The sequence below is a fragment of the Bos taurus genome, chromosome 1 (genome assembly GCF_002263795.3).
Source record: "Bos taurus isolate L1 Dominette 01449 registration number 42190680 breed Hereford chromosome 1, ARS-UCD2.0, whole genome shotgun sequence".
NCBI lineage: Eukaryota > Metazoa > Chordata > Mammalia > Artiodactyla > Bovidae > Bos > Bos taurus.
The window spans coordinates 97560494-97583024 of NC_037328.1; the positions used below are offsets into that span (position 1 = coordinate 97560494).

General features: G+C 39.4%; 2 protein-coding genes and 1 non-coding gene across 4 annotated transcripts in view; 1 reads left to right on the forward strand and 2 right to left on the reverse strand.

The window, feature by feature from the left end:
* LRRIQ4 (leucine rich repeats and IQ motif containing 4) overlaps positions 1 to 2529 on the reverse strand; it is a 20101-nt gene extending 17572 nt beyond the window's left edge. The window contains exons 1-2 of the mRNA XM_059887205.1: positions 1905 to 2529; positions 1021 to 1265 (exon numbers count right to left, since the gene is read on the reverse strand). The gene's annotated coding sequence lies outside the window, so the exon portion shown is untranslated. The remainder of the gene's footprint in view (positions 1 to 1020; positions 1266 to 1904) is intronic.
* TRNAY-GUA (transfer RNA tyrosine (anticodon GUA)) lies at positions 199 to 288 on the reverse strand. The gene is given in 2 exon segments: positions 199 to 234; positions 252 to 288. It is a non-coding gene; the product is annotated as a tRNA-Tyr (tRNA).
* LRRC34 (leucine rich repeat containing 34) lies at positions 2439 to 20885 on the forward strand. 2 transcript variants are annotated; one of them, XM_015472638.3, is made up of 11 exons: positions 2440 to 2587; positions 8041 to 8161; positions 8646 to 8764; positions 8861 to 8925; positions 10040 to 10123; positions 13394 to 13522; positions 15408 to 15503; positions 16776 to 16930; positions 17293 to 17448; positions 18076 to 18202; positions 19821 to 20885. In XM_015472638.3, exons 1-11 carry the CDS (start codon positions 2488 to 2490, stop codon positions 20022 to 20024), a joined length of 1356 nt encoding a protein of 451 aa, XP_015328124.1. In that variant the 5' UTR covers positions 2440 to 2487; the 3' UTR covers positions 20025 to 20885. The 2 variants fall into 2 exon arrangements, with proteins under 2 accessions (XP_015328126.1, XP_015328124.1); XM_015472640.3 differs by lacking the exon at positions 17293 to 17448 and having other exon boundaries at positions 2439 to 2587.
* The last annotated feature ends 1646 nt before the right edge of the window (positions 20886 to 22531 follow it).

Below are 22531 nucleotides of genomic sequence, written 5' to 3' on the forward strand. Positions count from 1 at the left end.
TGTCTGACTCTTTGTGACTTCATGGAGTGTAGCCTACCAGGTTCCTCTGTCCATGGAATTCTCTAGGCAAGAATACTGGAGTGGGTTGCCATTCCCTTCTCTAGTGGATCTTCCCAACCCAGGGATCAAACCCAGGTCTCCTGCATTGCAGGCAGATTGTTTACCTTCTGAGCCATCAGGGAAGTCCAAAATGTCAATTCCTTCGAGCCGGATTCGAACCAGCGACCTAAGGATGCCTGAGAAACTTCACACTACAGTCCTCCGCTCTACCAACTGAGCTATCGAAGGAATTGCACTGTATGTGCATTTTTAGTGGACTTAATAAAAGGAAGTTATAAAGCCAGGATTTACAACAGCTGCCAGTAAATAAGAATAGGGAAGATTGATTCTTTATTGGCTATTTTTAACTAGGGATTGCTTTCTGGATGTACTTTTACAACCCAGTATATTACTGAGAAGTTTATGAGTGGAATTACTCTTCGAGGGCCTTCCCAGGTGTCACTAGTAGTAAAGAAGACACCTGCCAATGCAGGAGACACAAGATGCAGGTTCTATCCCTGGGTTGGGTAGATCCCCTGGAGAAGGAAATGGCGACCTGCTCCGACATTCTTGCCATGGACAGAGGAGCCTGGCAGGCTACATTCCATGGGGTCACAAAAAGTCAGACACGACTTGGCGACTACGCAGCAACAGCACAGGGAAGGGAGTGTGCCGAATGGTACCTACATTCACATCTCAGGATTTCAGGCTACCTTTCAACTTGGCTGGTAGCACATGGGGTAAATGAAAACATACTTGTCTTTTCTACCATCATGTTTAATCTGAAGAACTACTTGCAGTGGTGCTTAAAATCTGTGGGTTACAAAGTGTTTCAAGAGACGTCTACCTTGCCTAGCACAATTTCTCAGCAGTGGAGCACGGTCTGGAAATGCCTGGCTGGGTAGTGGGAGGGACAGAGGACTCAGATATTTTCTTTTTCACCTTGGAAAATAATAAACTTCATAAATGACCTGTTTTTACCTTGAGGATCTTCCTTGAACATTTTTCAGACAAGGAGTCTCTGGCTCCAGAGTCGTCTGCAAGGCCCTTTCACTTCCTTCTCTTTGACCTGTGGCAACCCCAGACAGAAGGCCTTCCTTTCTTCCTTCCTTGTCTCCTCTCCCCCAGGTCCACGTACCAAATCCTGACCCATTTACCTGGTAATTAACGCTGGGTTCTGTCTCCTCACTCCTCAAACTCCTGAGATGTTTCAGACCTCTTCTCCCCTGCGTGTGCGAAGTCACTTCAGTCGTGTCCGGCTCTGTGCAACTTTATGGACCGTAGCCCGTTAGGCTTCTCTGTCTATGGGATTCTCCAGGCCAGAATACTAGAGTGGGTTGTCATTTCCTTTTCCAGGGGATCTTCCGACCCAAGGATCAAACCCGCCTCTCTTATGTTTCCTGCATTGGCAGGCGGGTTATTTTTATTTTTTTAAACTACTAGCGCCACCAAATCCACCCTCCATCAGCTGTTCTCAATCTGAGAACTCCCTGCCCCATAACAGCTGTGCTTCTCAGAGGATGCACAGGACTCCACGTGGATCCGGTCTGACTGACTTCGCCTCTAAAACACACCCAGTCTGTTCATCTGGGCAGCCCTAAGTACCTGCCACTCCAGTACTCTTGCCTGGGAAATCGATGGATGGAGGAGCCTGGTAGGCTACAGTACATGAGGTCGCGAAGGGTCGGACACGACTGAACAATTTCACTTTTACTTTTCACTTTAATGCAGTGGAGAAGGAAATGGAAACCCACTCCAGTATGCTTGCCTGGAGAATCCCAGGGACGGGAACCTGGTGGGCCGCCGTCTATAGGGTCGCACAGAGTCGGACACGACTGACGTGACTTAGAAGCAGCAGCAAGTACCTGCTCATCTCCAAAACGCACAAAGCAGTTCCGCCCTCTGGCAAGTTCACCTGGACGGGTCAGGACGACACCTTCTCCAAGAAGCCCTCCCTGATGGCCCGGCCCCTCCACAAGACAGATCAACTAGCCCCTTTAAGTTCCCTTACTTCCGTCCATCCTAGCTGTGGTGGGCAACTCAGCTTTTGCACCTACCCTCTGCAGGTATGAGCACAACTTGGGGAGCGGACTGTGTCATAATCATCTTTGTATCCCCGGCCCTTAGTTCATCAGTCATGCCCCCTAAACCTGGAGAACTTCTCTCTGCAGAAGAACCAGGATGCCCTGCCTCCGTGTGTCTTTAATCCACGGCAAGGGACCAGGACCCAGATGGTGAACAAGGAGCCTCCACAGCATCGGCGGTCACTACCTGCCCAACCAGGCCTCTGGGACCGAGAGGGTAATGACAGAGGTTTGCACAGCATAGGCGCTCGGGGTCGCGAGGTGGGGCCACACCGCTTGCAGCTCTTCGGCTGAGGCGGACGGAGCTGGAGCACGCGCGTGGTCGTCATGACAACGCCGCCGCTGCCGGCAGGATGTAGGGAGCATGGAGCTCAGCCAGAAGCAGGCCGGGCCGGCGTCCGGGTCCCCACTTCCCGCTTCCTCTAGGACCCCGACGCCGGCCTGGGCTGCGGCGGACGATAGCGGTAAGAAACAGGGGGTCCCTTCGGCGCCAGCCTGGCCGGGAGGAAACGCGCGAGGGGCGTCATGGCCAGGCCGAGTCCTCCAAGCAGACTTTGGGCCAGAGGTTGCCCGGCGGGAGAGGGCCCCTAGGAACCCTAACTGAGCCCGGAACTTCGGGGCGCCCCCAAACGTGGGCGAGAGGGCAGCCCCAAGCTCCCGCGGTGGGTGCGCGGTTCTCGCGGTGGGTTGTCCTGAATTCAAGTGTGTGTGTCGCTCTCTTCTGTCTCCATGCACTACTTGGGCCCCCTTTTATGAAGTCTCCAGAGAGCAGGGCCCAGGTGGGCCAGAGGCTCTGGAGACCACTCTTTGCACGTTCACGCCTGCACGGTTTTAAGTATTTCTGCACCCGTGAATTATCTGGTAGCATGTTAAGCATTCTTGCCTGGAGAATTCCATGGAAAGAGGAGCCGGGCAGGCTACAGCCCATGGGGTCACAAGGAATCGGACACGACTGAGTGACTCACTTTCACTCTCATGTGAAGCGGAAAGTGTACACCCCTCTCCCTTCACAATTTACATTTTGGATGCTTGTGTGCTTGTAGATAGGGAATTATGCCATAGGCCTTACATATTCCACGCAGCACTGTGAGGTGGGCATTGACATGCTCTGCTTTTAGCATAAAAGGGAATTTAAGATCGAAGAATTTCAGTAAGTTGTTTGACATCACACAGCCCGTCCGGATTAGCACCAAAGTCTGACTGACCCTCAGTCCTCAATCTCCCAGCACTTGACTGTTTCAATAGAAGAGGGTGAAGGTTAAAGTGAAACTGAAGTCGGTTAGTCGTGTCCGACTCTTTGTAACCCTATGGACTGTAGCCTACCAGGCTTTTCCATCCATGGGATTTTCTAGGCAAGAGTGCCAGAGTGGGTTGTCTTTTCCTGCTCCAGGGGATCTTCCCGACTCAGGGATCGAACCTAGGTCTCCTGCATTGCAGGAAGAGGCTTTACCCTCTGAGCCACCATAGAAGAGGATAACCACCTCCAAAATAAGTCCTTATCTAGTAATTTTTAAACGGGATATTAGGTAAAAATTATTTGGAATTCGAGTCAGATGTGGATTAAAAATGAATCTAGGTTAAATTCTTGACATTTTCTTGTAGAATTGTTATTCCTAGGTTTTTTTACCATTTGAAAACCAGTTTATTATTTTCTCCTAATATGAATACAGTATAGGAAATAAACTGTTGGTGCCATAGAATCCTGACATACAATACTTGGGTGAATTTTAAATAAAAGAGTAGCAGAAAAATATAGCTGATGCTCAAAAATACTTTGAATCCATGTCCAGATAGTTAAATATACATATTCTTTGGCTTTGTTTAGCCTGTAATATAAGATTCCTTCATGCCTTCACATAAACATGACTTGTAGGTCTACATCTGTTTGCATGTCCTGGATATGGTTCTGCCAGCTGAGGGCAGGCAATGAACCTGAGAAATTCTCAAGGCAACCCTCTCTTCTCTTTGATGACATATTTAAAATTATTTAAAAATCAAAATGGAGTAACTGTAGTTCAGGCATAAAAAATGGAGCCGGGTGGCTGTTGTGGATATGATTTCAGATGTATTCCTTTCATCACTGAGAACTTGAATTGGCTTCCCTCGTAGCTCAGCTGGTAAAGAATCTGCTTGCAATGCAGGAGACCCCAGTTCGATTCCTGGGTCGGGAAGGTCCCCTAGAGAAAGAATAGGCTACCCACTCCAGTTTTCTTGGGCTTCCCTGGTGGCTGAGACGACAAAGAATCCACCTGCAATGTGGGTGACATGGGTTCAATCCCTGGGTAGGGAAGATCCCCTGGAGAAGGGAATGGCAACCCACTCCAGTATTCTTGCCTGGAAAATCCCATAGACAGAGGAGCCTGTTGGGCTACAGTCCATTGGGTCTATACAGCACAGTGTCAGACTCAAGGACACTACTAGCTATTCTCCAAATAGGAGCTGCTAGCTACACCCTTAGTTTCAAATTTCTTCCCACCATTGCAACTTTGTAATCATTTAAAACTCCCAGTCATTCCTTGCTTAACAAGCAACCTCATTTCTTGCCAGCTCAAACCCCAATCCCAATTCTTGATGAACCATTTATGTAACTTCCTGGGTTTTTTGCCTTTGTAAATCGCCACCATTTTGTAGTCTGTTGGAACACAGTTCAAGTGCTTCTTGGATCTGTGTCTCCTGGATTACATTTTTAACAAACACCAGATAATTACCTCTGTTTCAATTGGGTCTCCATTTCTGAGATTTTAACATTTTTAATACCAAGGAAGGTTAGGAGCCAGAGGAGAGGGAAGAAACCCAGTGGGAGCCCAGTTCCAACAAGTAAATTCATTTGAGGTCTACTTGTTTTATTTTCTGTTGAGGATGCTAAAGGAGCGTTTTTTGAATTGTATTCCATGTGAACCACAGTCTCCTAAGTCCTAAGTCTATGTTATGCTATGCTAAGTCACTTCAGTCGTGTCCGACTCTGTGCGACCCCATAGACAGCAGTCCACCAGGCTCCCCCGTCCCTGGGATTCTCCAGGCAAGAACACAGGAGTGGGCTGCCATTTCCTTCTCCAGTGCATGAAAGTGAAAAGTGAAAGTGAAGTCGCTCAGTCGTGTCCGACTCTTAGCCACCCCATGGATTGCAGCCTAACAGGCTCCTCCGTCCATGGGATTTTCCAAGCAAGAGTACTGGAGTGGGGTGCCATTGCCTTCTCCGACTAGGAGCATTTTTATCCTCCTTCCCCTCCGGGCTCAACAACTTGAGGAGTCCTTGTGTACCTGAGAGTTTTAAATGTCCCGAGAATTACTGTAGATAGGAATCTGTTTAGCATTGTTTAACTCATCATTTCTCAAATTTATTTTACAATAAACCCCATTCTATTTAGAATATCTTTGATCATGCAGTAGATTAGTATTCCACAGAACACAGTTTGGGAAATACTGTGCTAAAAGTATTATTTAATACATGAAATAAAGTATTTCATGTATATGTAAAGTATTTCATGAAATATATAAATACATGTCCTAAAATAAGTGAAAGATTTCTTTAAAAATTGTTTTTAAGTTGGAGTATAGTTGATTTACAATAGTGTTAGTTTCAGGTATACAGCACAGTGATTTAGTCATACAGAATATATATGTATGTTCTTTTGCAGATTCTTTTCCATTATAGGTTACTACAAGACTGAATATATTTCCCTGTGCTATACAGTAGGTCCTTATTATTTTATGCTTAGTAAGTGAAAGATTTCCTAAGTACAATTATGCTGTTAAAAATTTTCAGAGGGTATCTAATGAAATGGGAAAGATGCTCATAATGTTAACTGAAGAGGAAAAGGATATAGAAAAATAATAGGGAACACTCCCAGACCTCAATTGCAGTGGTTCTTTGGGAGTGAGATTGCTGATCAATGTCTCTTTTTTTTCTTTTTGATATTGAAATTTCCAAGTTATTTGAAATAAATGTAGGTTAAATTTATTTATTTAGGCCACACCATGCAGCTGCAGGATCTTAGTTCCCTAACCAGGCATTGAACCAGGACTCCTGGCAGTGAGAGCACAGAGTTCTAACTACTGGACTACTAGGGAATTCCCCTAAATTTATTTTTTTTAAGTTTATTTAAAAAAAAAACTGTAAGAAAAGATTATTTGCTTTCACTTTTAACATAATGCTCTTTCTCTTGAATCTTGTTTTGTACATTTGTTTAGCAAACTCTTTAGTTCATATAGTGCAGAAATCCACTCATGAAGGAACATTTTTGAGATGAAGAGACTTAGAGAAGCTGGATCCTCAAGATCTCAGGGTGGTTGAGTAGTGAGATCACTGAGCTCTCTTAGAGAGACACAAACACAAAAGCTAAGACAGAAAAGAGACAGGGAGCAGTTTGTGCTTGTAAGAAAAGTGTTAGCATACCTTCTACACTAGAAAGCCTGGTCCTGGAGAAAGATGCTTTTAAAATAATAACAAAGGGGAGGGGAGAAGGGATATACTGGGAGATTGGGACTGATATATACACACTTCTATATATAAAATAGATGAGGACCTACTGTGACTCTACTTGATACACTGTAAATTATATGGGTGAAGCGAAGTCAAAGTTGCTCAGTCGTGTCCGACTCTGCGAGCCCGTGGACTATGCAGACCATGGAATTCTCCAGGCCAAAATACTGGAGTGGGTAGCTTTTCATTCTCTAGGGGATCTTCCCAACCCAGGGATCAAACCCAGGTCTCCCACATTGCAGGCGAATTCTTTACCAGCTGAGCCACAAGGGAAGCCCAAAGCAACCAGTACCTCCTTTGAGCCAGAAATGAACCAGGGACTGAAGGATAAGAACCTAAAAAGAGTGGATATATGTATGTGTATGTGGGCTTCCCTGGTGGCTCTGATAGTAAAGAATCTACCTGCAATGCAGGAGACTCAGGTTTGATCCCTGGGTCTCGAAGATCCCCTGGAGAAGGGAATGGCAATCTACTCCAGTATTCTTGCCTGGGAAATCCCATGATAGAGGAGCCTGGTGGGCTACAGTCCATGGGGAGTCCATCCTTTGCAGAATCGGACAGGACTGAGCAACTAACACACTACACAACACACAGTTTATGTACAACTGATTCACTTTTCTGTACACCTAAAACCAACACAACACTGTCGATCAACTATATTCCAATAAAAGTTTTTTTAAAAAGTAGTATAGAAAATAATAAGATGATGCATCAAGGAAAGCTGCAGGTATAACAGAGGAAGAAGACTTCAACTCCTGTTTTGTTTGTCTTCCCTATTAGCGACTGACAGGGAAAATCACCTTTAGAAAGAGGAAATAGAAGACAATGGTAGGTAAAGCACTTCTATGAGTGAGGTCTCAACTTGGAGAGACCTGTTCTTCTAGGAAGAACAGACAGAGCTGTATTCAAAGATGCTATAAACTTACAGGGTATAGAAGGTCTTCAAGAAGCCTGTTGGACTTGATTTTTCAGATCCCTTTTGAGTTTAGACTCTATGATTAAACTGTCTTTATCTGAAGCCATTATAAGCAAACATGAGTTACCCTAATCCATTATGGAAGAATGGAAAGAGGCTTTGGAGTCGTTTGATTCAATACTCTGCTGTATGATTTCAGGCAAAATACTTAATTTTTCTGGACATCATTTTCCTCAGCTGCCAGGCCTATTACTTAACGGAAGTTAGTTCTCCTTTTGTGTCACTTCCAAGTTAAGTGTCTGCCCATCCTCAGTGGGTACCTCTATGGCCCTAGTTCTCCAAACAGTATTTTTCTTCTCTCCCATTCCTTATTTTACTTTCTCTATTCTTCCTTTTCTTCTCCTCACCCCTGACTCTCCACACATATTTGTATCTTTGAAAGAAATCTAATTTTGGTGGGAGGAAGCTCCTGGGATAATTTATATGTGATGAAAAGTATTGCATTTATTTTTCAAAAGTTTCAGCATCTATTGGTGGTCTCCAGGAATATTATTATGACCTATGTATGGAAAAGTCCCAGGAAATTAAACCTTTTATATTGCAAATACTCCAAGAAGTGGATAAAGAAATTGAAAAAGGGTAAGGAAGACATATACTTGATTACATCAGGAACAGTCACTGATACTCACCTGTGTGAAAACTCTTGGAATACTGAGTGATTTGAAAGCCATGTGCAAATGCTGGATGAAATGGACATGCTTTTTTGATTCAGCATAGATGACTGACACAGGTCTTGCACTAGACTAGCATTCTCCAAGTCTGAGTTCCAGATTGGTCATTAACTCCTGTGAGCTGGGTTTATTTATGCAAATCACTGAATGACATTTGTCAATGTCATTACCTGTCAAGTGGGAATACTTTGTTTTTTCTGTGGTTGAGAAATTAAATTATGCATAAAGTCCTTTTCAAAAGCTGTAGTATATATTCAGTAGTTTTAAGTTACACTTGATAAAAATCTGTATTGTGGTACTTGGTTCCAGTAAATACTATCCAGTGATGTCACTAAACATGAAGGGAAAATATTTTTATTTCTTTACTGGATTTCCTTTTAATATTTTAACAGATCGGTAGGAATCACATTAAATATTGCTGGTAACAGTCGCTCAGTATCAGGAGAAAGAGTAACAGGTGAAGATTTCTGGATCCTTTGCAGAGTTTTAAAGAATAATTCATATATTAATGGTATGTTTCCTTAAGCATCATTCCTTCCTGTTCTCATTCTCCTGATTAAGTATTCATTAGGAGGAATATCAGCTTCTACTCATCTGTATTCTTCAGGTCTGGATGTTAGATACAACCTCCTGAGTGATGTTGGCGCATACTATGCTGCAAAACTGCTCCAGGTATCTTACTGCAAAATGTTCTTTGTTCCTTTTTTTTCCTTCCAGGACCGAGTTAAGAACCAGCCTTTTCTTTGGAATGTGCAGGGTTTCAGCAGCCCTAGCCTGCTAACTAACCCTTTATTGTAGACTTCACTTTGGAGACACCCAAACTGAAATGCTGCTTTATGGCTGCATTTTATTTAAGAAAGGTAGTGTGGTCCACCAATAAGAACAGGTGTCCTCAAAGAAAAGGCTTTGTTTCAACCTCAGAAGATTGGCATATACATGTGTGTGTCTGTATTTTCAGTTAAAATGTTTAAAGCAGCATATATCATTTTTTATTCTTCCCTTAAATTGGCTTTTTAATTTCCTAGCTATTTGTCCCATTCTCATGTGCTGCAAGTGTCTCTACTGAGCCAAAAAAGATCTTAAAATTCTCATACCCATGAAATAGCACAGAATATAAGGATGGAGTGAAGATTAAAAAACAAACAACTAACCAAGTTATTTTCAACCACAAATCAAAATGCTGCAAAAATCATAGCCACCAACATGTCCTCAGATCTGTTTATGGTGAAATCACCTAGTCTAGAGACATATACACAAAACATAGTTTTGCAAAATATCAAGGGTCTTGACTGTGCTAGAACACTTGAAATACAGTAAAAACACATTTGTGTATATGGTCTCAGTAGAGCTCATACCTAGGGCGTCTTGAGTTATCTTTTGCAAAGTGACACACTATGGTTCAGTACATAAAGCACATCCATACTTTGAATCATTGATGAAAAATGAATATAGTGGGAGGGAGGCTCAAGAGGGATGAGTGTATGCTTAGTGGCTGACTCACATTGTTGTACAGCAGAAACTAACACAACAGTGTAAAGCAACTATCCTCCAATTTAAAAAAAAACAAAAAAAATGAATAGGCTTTCACTTTATCCTGTAATTATATTTGTTTAAATGAGAATGTTGGTTTTTTCCCCTTAATCGTCCTTTGTTTTGCTGGACCTTGAAATTTCCTGGTTATAAAGATTTTCTTTGCTGGTAAACACTTTTACTTAAAAAGCAGCTCATATATTCTTGATTGATTTCTAGTAATACATGTATAATAACTTCTTTTCTCTTATTTTAGAAACAACAGAATCTCATTTACTTAAATCTTATGTTTAATGACATTGGGCCTGAAGGTGGAGAACTGATTGCTAAAGCCCTACACGTAAGCATTCATATACCTCAAACTAACAATTTGGGGATTTCCATTTCTTTAATTTTAGCTTGAAACCAACAGAAACAAATGTTAATGTCAACTTATTTTAATATTGTGCAAATGTATATTTTTTGTTGCACTTCATTTAGACACCACATGAGTACTTTTGAACTCACTTTTAATACAGTTTTATGGATAAACCATAATGGAAAATATTAAAAAAATGTATATATAACAGTTTGCTGAACAGCAGGAATTAACACATTGTAAATCAACTATACTTCAATAAAAAAAATCAAGTTTTATTAAGACATCATTCACATACAGAATTTATCCTTTGGAAGTGTTCAGTTCAGTGGCTTTTTTAGTATACAATGGACACCTTGAACAGCACAGGTTTGAACTGCATGGGTCCACTCATATATGGGTTTCTTTCACTAAATACATGCTGCAGTACAATGGTCAGTCGAACCTGAGAGTGTAGGACTTGGATATGGAGGGCTAACTGTGAAGTTAAACTCATTTTCAACAGCACAGAGGGTCACTGCTCCTAACCCCTGTGTTGTTCAATGATCAGCTATCTTCAGTTTTGCAACCATCACCACTATCACTGTTGTTAGAACACCTCCTCCCCACAGAAGACAGACCCTGTTAGAAATCCCCCTCTATGCTTCTCTCCCTCTCTCTCCAGCACCCTGCAGTCATATCTACTTTCTACCTGTCTATTCTGACCATTTCATATAAATAGAATCACCATATAACATGTGGCCTTTATTGACTGGCTTAATGCTTTCAAGTGTCATCCATGTTGTAACATACTTCATTCCTTTTTATTGCCAAGTAATATTCCATTGCACATTTCATTCATCCATTAGTTAATGGGTATTTGGGTTTCCACTTTTTGTCTATAATGAATAATGCTACTATGAATATTTGCACACATTTTTCTGTGTACTTGTCAGTTTTCTAGGGTATATACCTTGGAGTGGAATTGATGGATCATTTGGAAACTGTTTAACATCTTGAATGACTGCCAAACTGTTTTTCAAAGTGGTTGCCCCTTTTTATGTTCCACCAACAATGTATGGGTATTCGGATTTCTCTATATCCTCACCAATACTTGGTACTTTTTGATTTGAGCTATCCTAGTGGGTATGAGAAGGCAATGGCACCCCACTCCAGTACTCTTGCCTGGAAAACCCCATGGACGGAGGAGCCTGGTGGGCTGCAGTCCATGGGGTCGAGAAGAGTTGGACACAACTGAGTGACTTCACTTTCACTTTTCAGTTTCATGCACTGGAGAAGGAAATGGCAACCCACTCCAGTGTTCTTGCCTAGAGAATCCCAGGGACGGGGGAGCCTGGTGGGTGGCCGTTTATGGGGTCGCACAGAGTCAGACACGACTGAAGTGACTTAGCAGTAGCAGTAGTACCTTTAGAAGCACACAATTTTAGAAGTTCAATAAAATGCATTTTGTTTTTCTTGTTGTTTATGCTTTTGGTGTTATATCTAAAGTCATATCTGACCTACAGTCATGAAGATTTACACTTACATTTTCTTCTAAGTTTTTGACTCATTCAGTTATTTGATACATTTTAATTTTTGTATATGAAGTGACATAGGAGTAATTTCATTCTTTTTCATGTGGCTATCTAGTTGACCCAACACCTCCTTGTGTTAAAACTGTTCTTTTCCCACTAATTTTGACATCCTTGTCAAGAGTCAGTTGATTATAAACGTGAGTTTATTTCTGTACTCTCTATTAATTTATATATCTGTTCTTAGGCCAGTCCCACACTATCTTGGCTACTGTAGTCCTGTAGTTAAGTTTTGAAGAAGTGTGGGTCTTTGTTTTTTTCAACGTTGTGTTGGTTCTTCTGGGTCCCCTGCATTTTCACATGAATTTTGAAATCAGTTTATCAATTTCTGCAAAGCAAACAAACAAGCTGGGATTTTGAGAGGGATTGCTTTAAATCTTTAGATCAACTTAAGGAACAGAGCTGTTTTAACTGCAAGGAGATCCAACTAGTCCATTCTAAAGGAGATCAGTCCTGGGTGTTCTTTGGAAGGACTGATGCTAAAGCTGAAACTCCAATACTTTGGCCACCTCGTGCGAAGAGTTGACTCATTGGAAAAGACTTGATGCTGGGAGGGATTAGGGGCAGGAGGAGAAAGGGACGACAGAGGATGAGATGGCTGGATGGCATCACTGACTCGATGGATGTGAGTTTGAGTGAACTCCGGGAGATGGTGATGGACAGGGAGGCCTGGCGTGCTGCAATTCATGGGGTCGCAAAGAGTCGGACACGACTGAGTGACTGAACTGAACTGAACTGAACTGAATAGTCTTCTGATTCAGAAACATGGGATGTGTTTCTTCATATATTACTTCTAACAGGTCTTTTTTTGTTTTGGTGGATTCCTTAGAATTTTCTACACGTAAGATTGTCATATGCAAGAAGTTTTGCTTCTTTTCCAACCTGTATGCCTTTTTTTCTTGCCTTATCTAGCCCCATCCAGTACAATGTAAAATAGAAGTGGTGAGAGTGGACATCCTTTCCTTCTTCCCACTCTTGGGGTGGGGTGGGGGCAGGGCGGAGTTTGACTTAATTTTAAAGGTAATTAATCCCAGGGACGGGGGAGCCTGGTGGGCTGCCGTCTATGGGATCACACAGAGTCAGACACGACTGAAGGGACTTAGCAGCAGCAGCATGTACACTTATGGCTCAAATATTTATTCATTAGGACAATGAAATGTCTGTAATTTTGTGAACGATTTATCGAAAGAATGAATTACGAGAAGGAATTAAACTTTGCAAATGTCTGAGAAATTGTGTCATTTTCAAAGTAATACAGGGAAATGTGAAGTGAGTGTTTAACGGGTATAGGGTCTCCCTTAAGGGTAGAGAATGTTTTGAAATTAGAGGTGATGGCTGCACAACACTGTGAATGTAGTGAAATCTAGTGAGTTGTACTTTCTGGCTGCACCATGTGGCTTATAGGATCTTAGTTCCCCGGCCAGGGATTGAACCTGAACCCCTCAGCAGTGAGTGTGCAGAGTCCTAATTGCTGGACCACCAGGGAATCCCCAAATTGTACACTTTATATTTTTACCTATTATGGGAAATTGAATATTACCTTTATGGAATATATTCTGTTCAATCTCCATGAAAAACTGACCGAGTCTGCAAATAGTAATACAGTCTCCTAACTCCCGTAATCTGAAGAGAATTCTGTGGGTTAAAATTTTAATCCAGTTTTGCCTCTCTTCCTTTTCAGAAGAATAGAACTCTGAAACACCTAAGAATGACTGGAAACAAGATTGAAAATAAGGGTGGAATGTTTTTTGCTGCAATGCTACAAATTAATTCATCCTTAGAGAAATTAGATCTGGGTGACTGTGATCTGGTGAGTTAAACTGGTTATGAGAGTCACTCACGTATTTGATCATTCTCCCTGGAAACTAGCACAGAGAAGTGTCAAGAGACCAGCTACATGACAGTCTTATGAATGATTTAAGCTCATCTCTAAGATCTAGTATCAGAGAAAAAAAAATCTTTAAGTAAAAATCAGATTATAATAATTTTATGGAAGAATATCCAGTGTAATAAAAATCTTCCTAAATTTCCATCTATTACCCTTCTTAACTTGCATGGGATTTTCTAAAGAAGAATCTTATGTTCCTTTTAATTAAACAAATACTTCATTTGTATAATGTAAATTTTTTATTTGTGGAAACATTTTTCAGTGAGTACTTATAGCATAAAACCTAACACAATTCTAAGAGCCCTCATCTGACCTGATATGTCTTCAAAGTCCGGGCTTCATTTTTTCAAACATGCCTTCAAACCTTCAGGCCTACTGTTAGGAACCTAGTTAAAAGGTTAATGCAAAATCACTGGGACAGGATGTCAGTAAGATGGGCCAAGGAGGCTCTAAAGTTTAAGTGGGTAGATACAGTAAGTAAGGAATGGGGAAAGCATTAATTCAATATACAGTTGACTCGACAACATGGGTTTGAACTGCTGGGTCCAGGTAAATGCAGACTTTTTACAATAGTAAATACTACAATTGCTACAGGAGTCAAGGTTCTTTGAATCCATGGATACCAAGGTATACAACTGACCCCTGACCCTTTAGGGTCAACTGTGTATTTTCTGCACGTAATAGTCACAATCCTAGACTCTAAGGATACAGGAGTGCATCAGATATAGTCTCTGCCTTTATAAAGGTTATATTTTAGTTGAGAAAATATCAGTAAATTAGAGCAAAGTGCTACAAAGATGGCAAAGTACTCTGATAATGGTAGTAGGTCATCTGAGTGATAGGATGGTTATCCCTAAGACCTGAGGAAGTAATTCTAGGATGAAGAAAGCTGCCTCATCTGTGAAGGATGAGAAAGAGCTGCATTCAGGAGAGATATGGCAGAATATTCCAGGCCAGGGATCCAGAACATGCAGACCCTAAGAAAGTGCTTCCCCAAGTGTGGTGTGGTGCTAAGAGAGTGCTTCCCCAAGTGTAGCATGACTGACAGAGACTGAAGTAATTTTAATACTCATGTATTTATTTTTACAAATGCTTTCTATTTATTTCAAGGGTTTATGGTTTCCCATTTACAGAAGTGAAACAGTTTTAGGAAGTTTCTGCACTAGTTCAGGTGGGTGATGAGAACCTGGGTGAGGTGGTAGCTACAGAGATGGACTAATTAGAGACGTCTTTTGGAAGCAGAATCTGTAAGATCTGCTTCTAAGATCTGGCAATCAACTGATAGGAAGCTAAGAGGACTGGTGGAGTGGGAAGAGGTTTTCTGGTGTAACAACTAGGTATGTATCCATCACAGAGATGCGAGAGGATCAGGCCCTTCCAAAAGCAGAGGGGGCCAAATGGAGTTGTGAAAAATGTGATTAGTAACGGTTTGCTGCCATAATCACACATTTAAAGTGTGTTAGTATGAATATAAAACGAGGTTTGCATTAAGGATATGTAAGTAGCATAGAGCCCTAGCTGGGATCCACTTGTGTGTCCACATGTCTGACGCCTGCATCATATGGAATCTTGAAGATTTAGGAGCAAATCTAGAGGTAAACATCCGAGGAAACCTTAAGAAACTCCCCGTGCATGTTAAAGATGGATTTTTTTCTGAATTTTATCAACCTACATTCAAGGACTAGGAAATTAAACCTTTAAGAGCACAGTTTTGATTTATCAGAGCCCAGTTTTACTGATCCTAAAATATTAAGGAGGTTACTTTATATACTTTGTCAGCTTCCTTAATGAATTTATCTGTTTTTAGGGAATGCCAAGTGTGATAGCATTTGCTACAGTCCTAACTCAAAACCAAACAATTAAGGGATTAAACCTAAACCGACCCATACTGTATGGTGAACAGGTATGTATGCTAAGTGAGCAGTTAATAATGCTGTATGTGAATAAAACGAAGGTACTGAGGGTTATGTCAAGGTTCATGAATGCACTGTATTTTTAGAATTGTAAACTACCATTTACAAATGAAAACTTGAATGGAAACTTTTAAATTCTGGGTAAGAGTTTTATAAATATGGTTTTAGATGTTGCTTATTTAAGCAAATATGTTGTCTTTTGTTCTTATAAACTCATTCTCAGTGGGTAAACCTGTGAGGGGCAGAGTGCTTAAGATGAACACATAAATGATTAAAGTTTAAGGGCTAGAGAATTGTAAGAGCCCAGTGTGAACTGTTTTGTCACTTGTTTTACTGATGTGATGAACCACTGCATCTTTGAAATCATAAGTAATAATGGCATACTGCCTAAGAATAGCAGTCTGGGAGATCTGGACTTCATCCTATAGATAAGCTGCATTCTGTAGCTTGAGGGGTCTCCGTTCCCCAACCAGGAACTGAATCTGGGCCCAGTAGTGAAAGAAAGTCCTATCCACTGGACCGCCAGGGAATTCCCTCATGCTCAACCACGGTACCAATTATTGTGTTTTTCTTCCCTTCTGGGATGAATGATATTTTTTAAATAATTATTTCTGTTGTTGCTGTTCAGTTGCTAAGTCGTGTCTGACTCTTTGCCAATCCCATGGACTGCAGCACGCCAGCTTCCCTCTCCTTCATTATCTCCTAGAGTTTGCTCAAACTCACGCCCATTGCGTCAGTGATGCTATCCCAGCCATCTTATCCTCTGTTGCCCCCTTCTCCTTTTGCCTTCAATCTTTCCCAGCATCAGGGTCTTTTCCAGTGAGTCAAGCTCTTTACACCAGGGGGCCAAAGTACTGGAGCTTTAGCATCAGCCCTTCCAATGAATAGTCAGGGCTGATTTCCTGTAGGATTGACTGATTTGATCTCCTTGCAGTCCAAAGGACGCTCAAGAATCTTCTCTAGCACCACAATTAAAAACCATCAATTCTTTGGTGCTCAGACTTTTTAACTAACCTCTTTTACATCACTTAGTCATTGTACTTTACAAGTGCCCACTGCCTATTTCTAAGATGGTAAAGGTATCATTTGTGACAAAATGATTTCTTTTTAAAAGCCATGCTAAACAAATAGCAAATTGTAGACTAACAGTCTTAACTGATAAAATCTTCTTAAAAAGCTAATTTAAATAACTGACCATGTTTGAAATAAACATGTACTGCTTTAAAATTATATTTTAGAAAAAAAGACTTATCTATTTTTAGGAAGAGTCTACAGTTCACTTAGGCCACATGTTGAAAGAAAATCAGTGCCTTGTTGAATTACACATGTGTAAACATGATATAAAAAATTGTGGTATGAAACAGTTATGTGATGCACTGCATCTGAATAGGAGCCTACAATACCTTGATGTAAGCTGGTAAGTGATAATCTGGATAATCTATGTAACGATTCATAGTAGGTATGATTCTGTGTTAGACACTAAATCCAAAAATTAGGAAATAAAACCATTTTTATCTTTTTATCTTGAGCTTCACTTATTATTCAGTTTAAACCGATTTAATATCTCCTAATAACTGGAGTGAGCAATTTAAATACGTAAACCAGAACAGAAGCAACATTTTATGGCAAATTTTCATTAACATTTTTAGAAACTGAGTGATTAAAATAAATCTTAACTAAAATAGAAAGTACTGCTTAAAAGTTTCTAAGCCTGCGATCTCAATGAATAAAAGGGCACTTCATATTTTAATATATAACTACATATTTTTCCTTTCCCAGCAATAAAATAACTCAGGATGGAATGAAGTGTTTGGCCGATGTTCTGAAAAGCAATACTACCCTGGAAGTAATAGATCTTTCTTTTAACAGAATGGAAAATGCAGGAGCAAACTATCTCAGTGACGCTCTTGCTTCACACAACAGGACTCTTAAAGCGTTAGTATGGTTTTACATTTAATCAAAATAACAGAAAAAAAGCTGTTTAGAACTCTAACCTTAAACCTCTTACCACTTACGATTCATGGTGAAATATGAAAACTCAGTTTCTAAACTGACATATTAAGTTACAGAAAACATTTCAGTATCTTCTATTTTCTTTTTAAAGGAATGTCTTTTTAAAATTAGATGGATACCAGTTATGAATGCTTAAGGTTAATGAGAAAATTCTTATCACTTATATTATTTATCCCGAATTCTAACAGAAAAGTTATAATCACTCAATATGACATTGACTTTAAAATAAGAATGAATCAAGAAGAAAATATTACTCAGGTGACTTTATCCTGAAAAATGTCTGTAATCCACTCCAAACCTTTACTAAATAATAATTAGAACAATAGTCTGTTTATTTCCAAAATGTAGGTAGCTCTACTTAGGTACATGAAGAATCCAATTAGAAAAGTTTCTTGGATTTCAGGAATTATAAGATCAGTATTTTAACTACTACATTGAATACATTGAATGCTAAGACAACACAATAAGATGTGTGTAATAAATGCTGTTGGTAGCTCATCCATTCTCTCTGTGGAACTGTTTCCAGGGTTACTTTTTGTTTCTCCACAGGTTGTCTGTGGTGAGCAACAACATAGAGGGAAAAGGACTTGTTGCACTTTCACAATCAATGAAAACAAATCCTACACTCTCTCATATCTACATCTGGGGAAACAAGTTTGATGAAGCTACATGTGTGGTAAGTTTGTCTTCACTGAGGTTTTTTCCTGGGGCTTTCCCTACAACATCAGGTGTTATTTACTGATGATTACAGGATTACAAAGTATAGTGAGACACTTCAGTTTTGATAAATTTTAACATACATTCTAAAAATTAGCTACTGGAAAGTTCTGTGGTTCAAACAGTGATAGATATCAAATACTACATGTTAGTATAAATATCACTAAGGGACTTTTCTGGTGGTTCAGTGGTTGAGAATCCACCTTTCAATGCAGGGGACACAGGTTCAATTCCTGGTCTGGGAAGATCCCACATGCCATGGAGCAACGGAGCCCATGTAACACAAATACTGAGCCCGTGTGCCACAACTACTGAAGGCTGTGCGCCTACAGCCTGTGCTCCACAAGAGAAGCCACCACAGTGAGAAACACACACACCGCAGTGAAGAGCAGCCCCTGCTTGCTGCAACCAGGGAAAGCCTGTGCACAGCAACAAAGACCCAGTGCAGCTGAAAAGAAATAAGTAAATAAAACGATAAATTATACAGTCCTAATTTTACTCCAAAGTTAGCTTTGTAAAAAAAAAAAAATCACAATTGTTGATTCATTATAAATTTGATGTGGCACAATCTCTAATCTGCTACTCAATAATTAAACCAAGACACAAAATTTGAAAATACAGTACAAGTTGTCAAAATATTTGGTATGTTGCTTATGTAAATATATAGAACCCTTAATACTGCTTTCAAAACACAAAAAGCATCATAATGAATAGTTTTCAGTTAGAAAGAATAGAAAGAAAAATAAAGTATCAGAATTCTCAAAAACTGCCAAAAGGCTAGTCAGAATTCTATCACTAAAAAGATGAATAACATGTACACTATTTAAAAAAAAAAGCTTGATTTCAGAAAAACACCATATCCACATTCTGTAACACTAGAAGCTGAATTGAGTTGGACTAATAATGACAAGCTATAGCAGAAAGCAGTTAGACTTGAATCTTTTACTAATTTCTCTTTTTCTCTACAGTAATCACACCCTTACTGACAAATTAGTTTAACATGTTTGTATGACACGTTTATGTAGATGTCAATGATCCATACAAGATATACAAAGAAAATTCTACAATGAAGAAATAATTATGTGGCCAGCTACACCAGCATCTAATACTAAGGGAATGGTCTCTAAGCCTAAATCTGTTGGTTACCTTCAGGGAGTCCATGAACTCAAAAGTTTTAAGCCAAAATCTGTGGGTGTTTATTTTTCTAAAAACTGGATCCCCAGCTATCACTGGATCTTCAGGGGCATATACCACAGCACTCCACCCCTATTTATGAGTCACCTTGGGACTTGAAAATTTTGACTTGAAACCTCTGGTCCACAAAATTGGTAATATATGTAGAATTGTTACCTCAGTGAGTCATAAGACAACAAAACATACTTAAAGTTAAAATGCAGAAATAAGTTTTATGAGATTGTAATTTACACATTGTGTGAACAATACCTGAAAAATATTAAAATTCAGCAGTTAGTCAGAATATTTCAGACTATAAATTATCATATCTAAATGTGAATGTTGAAATTTGTAAAGTGAATAAACTATTTTCTTAATGATACAGTTTTTCTTAAAAATCCTAGGCATATTCAGATTTAATTCACACAGGCCGTCTAAAATCAGACAATACAGATGTGGAGCCGTTTGTGGTAGATGGACACGTGTACCTTGCAGAAGTCTCCAATGGCCTTAAAAGGCATTATTACTGGACACCAGGTTATGGAGAAGCTTGCAGCCCGTCATCTAATGCAGGTTTTTCTCTTGCACCAGTAGGTCAACATCTATGAAAAACAAACTTTAAAGTAATTTTCATCTATGTCTTATTACTTTTCAGATATTAATATTTTATTGTCTATTAAATTCTTTCAAAGATTATAATGTTATTTTTGTTAGACAAGTAAAAGATACTAAATTCTAAGTAACTGTCCATTGTGAAAAACTGAGTAATTTTTTCAAAAAAATTTTACAAAATAGGGACCAAAATTTGAACACTTGGAGAAGGAAATCAAGGAACTAATTTCTTTTTATAAAGAAAATAAACCCAAACAGTAAAGCAGTATAGAAGGAAAGGTCATTTTAGGTATCCTAACTGAAAGTTGTCATGAAGTAAAAAGGTTTCAGGGGGCAGAATCCAGGGACCATCAAGGGGTTTAGAGATTGAAAAAGAATTTAAGGTATTTTATAGATGGGTTTTGGTACAATTTCACAAATACAGGCAAATATATATAAACAGACACACATATAAATACATATAAATGTATACTTTCCAAACATGTCAGTGCTGCCAGTGAATATTTAAAGAGAATTCTCTTTTGGAGGATGCCACTAACATTTTAATGATTTGATGGCAAATAATTACCCTTGTTTGTGGCCAACTGTTTTCAAATTAAGATTTCTACAAAGTGGCAATAGACACTACAATCCTTTGATTACAGACTCATGTTCACAAATTAATTAATTCATATATACCACTTAACTGTTTAACCTGAATGATTTATTACTGCTAAAGCCAGGCAAAGTGTGAGAAAAAAAAACAACTGTGGACAATTTAAAGAGGTTACTCTAAGTTTTGCATCTAAAAGGAAAAACCATCTGTCTCTAAATGTTGTGAGTAATGAGGTGAAATAAAGGTGTTCAGTTTTACAGTTGTCAAAGTATTGCCTTCACTTTATTATTATGAATTCCTCATATCATAGCTGTATTTATTCTAAAAATTTAACATTACAAAAAACCCAAATCTGTTATTCTCCATTCCTTTAATAAAGAATTAAGATAAAAATTTCCTATTAATGACTTTTAAAATTTATCAGGCTTTTCCTTATATTCATCACCTAATACCACATTTCCTTACTCCCCAGGGAAATGTGTGTGCGCGTGCAGGGGTGTTGAAGGGTAGACACAGATGGTGGTAATGGTTATGAAATGGGAAGAACATCTGAGTAAATCATACAAGCCATTATTTTTCACTTAATGTTCTAGAGTTACTGAGCCAGAAAAGACCTAAATGCCTTACGAAATCCATTCTCACGCTTTCAGAGAGATGAACTTGAATCATCCAGGACAGATGGTTGCTATCAGGTTGAGTCTGTGCTGAAAAACAAAATCTTAAAAACATCTGCAGTTGTTTGAGAAATACACTCATTAGTTGATGTTAATAATAACAATGTGTGAAATGGGTTTCAGGGCTTTTTTTGAAATAAGTATTGTTCATATGTTATATTAAAACAATACTACAATCTGATCATGGAATTTTAGAAATAACATGACTTTCCACTGTTTGCAAAAAACACTTATTGAAAATCTTCTGTCACCAAATGTTTACAATGGAACCAAAAAAACTGTACAGACTACAGAATTCTAAGTATGACTTTATGTATCCTGACACTTATGACTGATTTGACTTACTGATTTGACTCTTAGTTTAGTTCTTAATCAAACTTTAGTTTCCAATTTGCTGCATGTTTCAGATTTTATTTTCTTTTCACTTTAAGGCTTCTTCTTTGAAGACATAAAGACTTGGTTTTTTACAAAGTTCTTTTACATTCAGTTCAGTTCAGTCGCTCAGTCATGTCCGACTCTTTGTGACCTCATGGACTACAGCACGCCAGGCCTCCCTGTCCGTCACCAACTCCCAGAGTTTACTCAAACTCATGTCCATTGAGTCGGTGATGCCATCCAACCATCTCATCCTCTGTCGTCCCCTTCTCCTCCCACCTTCAATCGTTCCCAGCATCAGGGTCTTTACAAACAAGTCAGTTCTTCTCATCAGGTGGCCAAAGTATTGGAGTTTCAGCATCAGTCCTTCCAATGAATATTCAGGACTGATTTCCTTTAGGATGGACTGGTTGGATCTCCTTGCAGTCCAAGGGACTCTTGAGAGTCTTCTCCAACACCACAGTTCAAATGCATCAATTCTTTGGCACCTTTACATTACATGCTGAATATAGCTAGAACTAAATAACTGTTATCTAAAAAAAGTTGCATGTCAGAGGAAAGTCAGGTTTCTATATTGTTAAAAATGCAATAGGAAATAAAACTTTTTTGATCAAATCTGAAAAGCCACAGAATTCAAGGTGTAAGAAAACCATGCTATAAGAAAAAATAAAAACATTTTTAACAATTGTCATTACATTTGGAAAACATTAAGCTGATGAGGAAGTGCTACTCTTAGCAATTAAAACAGCCAATAAACTCAGACTTGTGTAATAGTATGACAGACTTCTTATGCTCAAACATCTGTCCAGAGTATAGTTTAAACTGAAGATGCTAAATCAGCATTTTTTTTTTAAAGTAT

Bases quoted from the DNA above. Each gene is read 5' to 3' on its own strand.
- LRRC34 (XM_015472638.3), top strand. From the start codon at position 2,488: ATGGAGCTCAGCCAGAAGCAGGCCGGGCCGGCGTCCGGGTCCCCACTT. The intron at 8,765-8,860 runs GTATGTTTCCTT...TGTATTCTTCAG, and splicing joins GAATAATTCATATATTAATG to GTCTGGATGTTAGATACAAC. The intron at 17,449-18,075 runs GTTAGTATGGTT...GTTTCTCCACAG, and splicing joins CACAACAGGACTCTTAAAGC to GTTGTCTGTGGTGAGCAACA.